Below are 7,200 nucleotides of genomic sequence, written 5' to 3'. Positions count from 1 at the left end.
TCAACTGTCTTCAGGATCTCTGGGGACAAATGGATCTGTGTAGGTCCTTGCGACAGACAGGTGGACTGGGGGTGGGAAGGTCCCAAATGAGGCCACTGCCTCTGTTCAAGGCCCAAGAGTCCAAAAAAGGAGCATCTTCCCTCTTCTCCCTTCTCTGACCAAGTGGGTAAGATCTTAGGGTAGCTCTTCAGTGCCCAGTACTCATAAGCAGGTAGGGTATATGAAATAGAAACACTGTTGGGAACTCCATCAGTGATGAAAGCAGGCAGGCCTGACTCAAGTGAGTTTGGGGTTCATTTCTGGTTTTCAGTTGCCACTGATAATCCATCCAGTTGACCTGCTCTGTCCACCTCATTCATGAGTATCTGCCACATTGGGGTGGAGTTTTGTGTTAGTTTTGTGGTAATTGCCTATTGATGGCAAATAACCATGATGAGATGTGAGGCGGTGAGCGGAGACTGGGAGCAACTGCGCAAGAGCTATGCGGCTGCTGGGAGGTGCTCTGAGATACACAGGAAATGAGGTGAGGAGCTCACCAACAGCCCACAAAGACCTTCCTGGCTGACAGGGCCAAGCAGCAACTCCTTGTGGCCTTGGTAAGTGCCTGCCCTTTCCTCCATCCTGGGCCAGTCCCCAAGCCTCTCCATGCCCTGGGGTCTGGGAGGGACAGGCCCTGCCTGATCAGGCCGTTGAGACTTGGCTGTAGCCACGTCAGTCAACTTGGACCCCTGTGTGTAAGATGTCTATACCCCAAGCTTGAACAGACAGGTCCTCACCCCAGAAGGCTGTCTACCCTCATTTTGCTCACCTCTTGGGTGAGCCCCTAATCAGCTTTTCCAAGGCCAACTCCAGGAAAAGCAGGGATCCTGGGAAGGGAGGAGTAGGGTGGGGATACTTTGCCTTCATAACAGTACTCCTGTTCAGTGATCCTCCCCACTCCCACCTCTTAGCTTCTGTAGGGAGTAGTCTAAGAACATCACCTGACACAAGGGGTCACTCCTGGGCAGTGGTGGCTGGAGGTGTGATCTGTGGTCTGTGGCTCAAAGTCAGAGTGATGTCAGGGATTCCCCCAGGTAATGGGTTTGAGCTACAGTATAGCCTTGTTCAGGTCATAGCTGCCCTGGCCATGCTCTTCCATCCCCATAGCCATTCCTGGTAACTAAAGGAGTAGGCAGGGCCTCACCCTTTTACCAGGAACCCTAGCCAGAGAAGAAAAAGTAGGTGCCTGTGGGGCAGGGCACATATGAAAGGCCTGGGGGTTTCCGGTGTGCTGAGTCAACCAGGGAGGAAGAACCCACCATCTGGGCAAGATCTGCAAATAGAGCTGCAGGTGTGCACTGGTCCCTCAGTCAGCCCCCAGCGCTCATCTCTTCTGTCCCCAGGTCCCCTTTTCTGCTTTTACAAGATGAGGCCACCAGTGCCTTCAGCCCCACTAGCCCTCTTGTTCCTGGGGTGCTTCTCCCTGCTCCTCTGGCTGTGGGCACTGTGCACAGCCTGTCACAGGTATGTGCCTGGGTTCTGTCTGCCCTCACCATTCATGGCTCAGAGTCAGAAGTCACAACAGAGAAGTCCGTATGAGGGTTCTGCATGTGCCTCTACACTGAGCCTGGGCCAGCATTTCTGATCACCCCGCGCCTTCCTCTGCCTACTGGACTAACGGCACTCTTGCCCCCAGGAAGCGGGCTCAAAGGCAACAAACTGGGCTGCAGGGCAGTTTGATACCAGTGGAAATGGTGAGTGCCAGACTGTCCCTGGGGTCAGGGCAGGAATAGCAGGGCATCAACCAGTCTTCCTTGCCCCTAGTCACTGCTGAGACAGACCCACCTCTGCTCCCTCAGCAAGTCTGACACCAGATTGCACGAGCTTCACCAAGGCACACGCTGTAGCATAGGTGAGCTCCTGGGAGGCCATTAATGTAGGGCTGGCCCACTGGGGCCAGTCCTGTTGCTTTAGCCCCTCGGTGACCTCTGCCTTGATCTTATCCGTAGCCCCACGGCCTGCTAGCATGGATTTCCTGCACCCACACTGGCTGGAGGCATCCAGGGGCAGCACCAGGTCTCAGGTAACCCCCTCTGCCTTCTCATCTCGGCAGCTGCCCAGGGCCCCTCCTGCTGCCCCTGCAACTGCATCTTCTACTAGCCCTGAGGCCACTTACTCCAATGTGGGGTTGGCTGCAATTCCCAGGGCCAGCCTGGCTGCTAGCCCTATGGTGTGGGCTGGAACACAGCTGACCATTAGCTGTGCGAAGCTTGGGCCTGGGGCTGAGTATGCCTGCATCCAGAAGCACAAAGAGACAGAACAGGGCTACCAAGAATCACAGCAGAAGACCAAGATGATCCCAGCTCCTCAGGTAAAGTGAGCCTGGGTAGGGTAAGGTAGACGGAACTGAGCCCACCCTTTTCAGAGGACAATGCCAAGCCCTCCCTGGGTTTGCTTCCTCTCCCCAGATGGATCTCCTGTACTCCAGGGTCTGCAAGCCTAAAAGGAGAGACCCAAGACCTGTCACAGATGAGCCGGACCCCCAGGGTGGGAGAGCAATTCTGGCCCTTGGGAGTGATGTGGAATATGAGGCCATCACTCTCAGGGGCCAAGATGTCAACCAAGATCCCTTAGAAAATGTATATGAGAGCATCAGGGAGGTGGGCCCCTGAACACTGGAGGCTTCACATCCTGTTTATTAACATGCGCTGACTTAGTAAGGATGCCCAGGCTTCTGCAGGGTTGATTGCAGATCCTTCTTCTAACCCACAGCTGACAGTACAAGTTTCAGGTCCAGACCTTGTGGCCTAATTAAACCTCTGTCACATAATGTTGGCTCTCAGTTGCTTTTTTTAAAGGCTGGAAAGGTTATAGATTTCCCTTTCTGATCTTCATGAGAGTTCCCTCATACCTGGTCCCTGGCCCCTGAGGCCGTGACCTGGTTGTCAGATTCAGAAGTCAGAGTAGGCCAGGAGAAAAAAGGCAAACAAGCCTTTTGCTGTGGTGGTTTCCCAGGCTGGAGGGTCTGGGACAGCATGGTCAGTTGGGAGAGTGGGATCTGGGCCCTCATCCTCCAGGAGCCTCTGCCACCAACCCTTGAGGTTACATAAGTAGGTGGACGTAGACAGTCTGGCATTAAAGAATCTGCGACTAGGAGGCCAGCCAAGAAGGTGCAACCTCTTCCCAGCTCACCTTGCACCGAGTGGGGTGGGGGTTAGGGGGTTAGGGGGTGCAGAAGCAGCCCTCCAGCTGCAGGGTGCTCAGAGTGGAGGCTGTCAGCTGGAGTAGTTGAGCGGCCCCTGCACTAGCCCAAATTTGAGCGGGGCAGGGCAAGGTGTGAACCACTTGGGGTGTTTGCCATGTGTCAGCCAATGGACGTGCGCACTGGAGCAGAACGCATAGGGGGTATAGTCAGGCAACTTCTGGCCAGATCCTGAGTGGGTGTCGACCGGCCTGGCCCCAGCCTGGGGCCCAATCAAGAGAGTCTAGCCTTACTTCTATAAAAGGCTTCTGGATGACCATGGAGGCCCAGAACTGGGTCCAGTCTGCGAAAGTCACCCGCCCCACTCTGAAGTGTTTGTAGCCTCCCCAGATCCTAGTGGGAGGCAGATCACGACTAGTGCCTGAGTGCGGAGGGCCTGAGTTGGAGCGCCACACTGGTTATAGTGCCCACGCCTCCACAGGTACCGGTGGGCAGGGGCACTGCCCAAGTTTCTTTCCCTGCAAAGACGGCATCGGGCTGCGTAAACTTTGGTCATCACATCTGGGAGTGCTGTGTCGTCCTGTGTGTGCATGTGTTGGGGCGTGTGTTTGGGCGTGGCCGTGAGTCGGGTCTAGTGAAGCAGAGAGGCCAAGCAGATGCTTCCCGCCACCGAAAACACGGGGCAGGATTAGGGCGAGGCCATGTGGGCCACACAACACGCTGTATCTGGTGTGGGAATTGGGCACCAAGTAGATTTGAGGTGGAGTCTGGGGTCCCCAGGCCAACTCCTCCACGGAGACCCCACTCCCACCCATTTTCAGGGGCCCTTGTATAGGTGGCAGCCATGCATGCTTGGAGTTCTCAGAGTCACAAGAACCTCAGGCTGTGGACCCAGGAGCCTCAGGGAACCAAGACTGGAGCCTTAGCACGGCTCCCAATGACTTCTGTGCATACCACAGTGGCAGTAAGAAGGTGAGGTAGAGACTAATGCCCCAAGACTAGGAGTGTATATACGTGTGCCAGTATGTGCTGGAGTGGTAGATGCTGGCACAGATATCATCCTTTGAAGGCTTCGGTGGAGAACCAGTCAGAGTCTGAACCTGGCTATCTAGGACTCTATGGGTCCCTGGCTTCCACTTCCCCACTTGCCAGCCCTATACTCCTGACCATGCAGCAGGGTCTGACCATGCAGCCCCCTAGGGCCTGGGGACTTGCCTGTACTTAGAGCACAGTCTCCCTGACCTCTGCCACAGGCTTGCTGCTCTACCGTCCTAGACCTGGCACTTGGCCCACAGTTGCTATCTCACATCCGTGGTTAATGTGTGATGGCGGGAAGGGCTGAGCCATTGCTGGCCTCGCCCCTTATAGTGGGCTTTCAGACCTCTGCTCAGCACCAGGGTCTGAAGGAACCCTTGTGGAACAAAGCACAGTTTATTGAGAACTCAGGCTTTTGTGGATCCCCATCCTGCTCTATGGTTCCTGGATTTTCAGCTCTGCAACCAGAGATGGGGGTGGGACCAGACCTCCTATCCAGAACTTGGACGCAGCCTGATGCCCACACTGCAGGCCTGCAACTGTATGCTGGACCAGGGGAGGGGCTTAGAGCACTTATTGAGCCCTGACCTCATCTCAAGACTACCCCCAGGAAAAGCCCAGCTAGAAGAGGTCATGGCTGCTGCAGCCCTTACAAGCCTATCTACCCCCACCACCCCTTTATCTGGGAGACCCAGATGCAACGTTAAGCCCAGGTGAGAATCAGAAACTTATGCTCAAGTATGGGCAGGGTCCAGAACTTCTGTTATTCCAGAATACTGAAGCCACCAAGCCTCTATGGGGCAAGCAGTGCCCCAAACCTAACATGTCACCTTCTAAACTTGCCTCAAGGTCTATGAAGAGACATCTGGACCCTGAGTGCCCCTCACTGAGGTCAAAACAGTACCTCCACTTTGCTGGCCATGCTGCTTCCTGGCCATGCCAAGCACCCCTACCTTTCCTCGGCCAAATTCTCTTAGTTGTCCCCAGTCCACAAGGCTCACCTGAACAGGTGGCAACTCACAATCAGGGACTTGGAGAGAGCCAGCAGGCAGCAATTTCTGCAAAGAAGCTTGAGCCTTCCAAGCTCCTGAATGGAGTGTCCCTGCAGAGTCTGGCTTGGAGCTCTGGAAGGAGGCCCTGGTTCATCTCTCAGCCAGCTACAGCAGCAGCAGCAGCAGCAACAGTGGAAACAGGCTGGGACCTGGCCAGCCACCAGTCATCTCCATCCACTCCGTTATCCCTGCTGCCCCCTGAAGCAACTCACTTTTTGTTTGAGGAAGTCACCCTAGAAAAAGGAAGGTAAGTGTGGGGAAATCCCCTACAGAGGTGGGCTGGACAGGGTGGCTACTGTTGACCTAGGCCACTATCACTCCAGAGCTCTATTCATGTTCCAGTGCCTGTGGAAGAGTGGTGGGAAGGTGCTGAGCACAGCATTGGAGATGCAGAAACACACCCACCTGGTGCACCTGGGGTGCGGTGGGATTGGGTGGCTTGGTCAGGGTGAGATCAGGCCTAGATAGAACTTAAGCTCTCACCTCTCTATTCTTGGCAGGAGACAGCAGAGCCAGAGAGAGTGATGGGGAGGACTTCTACACAGAGCTGGATATTGGTATGGACATGTTGACTGATAGGTTGTCCAGCCTGACCCCAGTGTCTCCTACAGTTTCCATGCCACTCATCATTCCTCATGTGGGGCTCCCAGAGCTACTGGAGCCTCCAGTTCTTCCCAACCTGCTATAGCCCCTAACTTTGTTTCCACCTCCCAAGCTTAGCCCTTCAGCTGTGTCACAGGTATGCCACAGTAACCAAGCCTACCAGTAAAGTGAGGCCACATATGGAGATTGGGGGCAGGTCTCAGAATACTCTAGATAGAAACAGCACCGAAGTTGTGGTTCCTTCCAGAGCTGCTTGGCCCCCATCCACCTGGAGCCACAGCCCAGCCCTCCTGCCAAGTTTGGGGTCAACCTAAGATATGTGTAGGTTGAGGGACTGGGCTTGTACTAGGTGGAAAGGTCTTAGCTGACAATTCTCCATGCTCCCTGCATGTCCCCTCCAGGAAGCTCCAGGGTGATGCCAAGAAGTGCTGGCAAGCGTATGGCATGGATCACAGGGACCTGTGGCGCAAAGCCTGCTGCTGGACAAAAGCCTGCTAGCAGTTCCTGGCCTCAGCCCATCCTTTACTGCTGCCTGGCCTTTTTCCCACTCCCAGCCTGAAGCTACAGCAAACCTGGACTCCTAGAGGTGGAGGAATGACTGACTACTGAAAATGCCTTGGAAGAAACCAGCCTTTTGCACTAAAGCCAAAAGTCATGTTGTCCTTTTGGTCCCAGGGTCAGCCTGCCTCCCTTGTCAAAGATGTCAGTGGGCTCTGGGGTGTCAGGGAGAGTATTCTCCTGCCCACATTTAAGGTAGTGGTTCCAGGTCCCCCTGGGGCTGACATTTTACCATGTTAATGAAGCTCAGGTGTTTTGTGTCTGGGAGAAAAATTAAAACCTGTGGGGGTTGATTGTTTGTTTAGTTTTCCAGAAACCAGTGTTACTTCCCTGGGGAGGCAATGAAGCTAGGAGGGTAATAGGAAATGGACGATAAAGCGGCTCCCTCCATTCAGGTTGAGGTCCAAGGAAGGGCACTGTTTGAAACCACACAGGAGGCATCCGCACACAGCAGCAAGTTCCCATTTTATTTAAAGTGATTGCTTTGCAAGAATGTCTACACTAATCCCATCACAGAAAGAAAACCCACAGGCAACCTGGAGCACACCTAGGCAGACAAGAAATCGCAAGAACCACTATAGAGAAGGTAATCTTTACTTGTCTGTGGATATATAGAAGCAGGTCAACAGAGCTGTGAACCTCACCAACTGATTATGACAAACCTTCTGCAAATATTAAACACATCTTCAGTACAAACACAGGTTTATAATAATTAATATAAAGTCAATATAATATAGATTATCCCCAGGGGGAAAAAAATCAACAATCTTC

At 53.9% G+C, this 7,200-nt stretch overlaps 2 protein-coding genes across 3 annotated transcripts; both read left to right on the top strand.

The window, feature by feature from the left end:
• The first annotated feature begins 131 nt into the window (after window positions 1–131).
• On the top strand, window positions 132–4,734 carry Lime1 (Lck interacting transmembrane adaptor 1). Of its 2 annotated transcripts, none has more exons than XM_027419959.2 (5): window positions 132–1,503; window positions 1,676–1,733; window positions 1,804–1,891; window positions 1,989–2,350; window positions 4,003–4,734. In XM_027419959.2, exons 1-5 carry the CDS (start codon window positions 1,244–1,246, stop codon window positions 4,105–4,107), a joined length of 873 nt encoding a protein of 290 aa, XP_027275760.1. In that variant the 5' UTR covers window positions 132–1,243; the 3' UTR covers window positions 4,108–4,734. The 2 variants fall into 2 exon arrangements, with proteins under 2 accessions (XP_027275760.1, XP_027275759.1); XM_027419958.2 differs by lacking the exon at window positions 4,003–4,734 and adding an exon at window positions 2,448–2,809.
• Window positions 3,945–6,893, top strand: Slc2a4rg (SLC2A4 regulator). The gene is made up of 4 exons (XM_027419970.2): window positions 3,945–4,153; window positions 4,748–4,929; window positions 5,066–5,515; window positions 6,273–6,893. Exons 2-4 carry the CDS (start codon window positions 4,760–4,762, stop codon window positions 6,367–6,369), a joined length of 717 nt encoding a protein of 238 aa, XP_027275771.2. The 5' UTR covers window positions 3,945–4,153; window positions 4,748–4,759; the 3' UTR covers window positions 6,370–6,893.
• The last annotated feature ends 307 nt before the right edge of the window (window positions 6,894–7,200 follow it).

Source organism: Cricetulus griseus, chromosome 6 (genome assembly GCF_003668045.3).
Source record: "Cricetulus griseus strain 17A/GY chromosome 6, alternate assembly CriGri-PICRH-1.0, whole genome shotgun sequence".
NCBI classification, from domain to species: domain Eukaryota; kingdom Metazoa; phylum Chordata; class Mammalia; order Rodentia; family Cricetidae; genus Cricetulus; species Cricetulus griseus.
The sequence above is the reverse complement of the archived record's forward strand: the minus strand, read 5'-3'. Positions and strand labels throughout refer to the sequence as shown.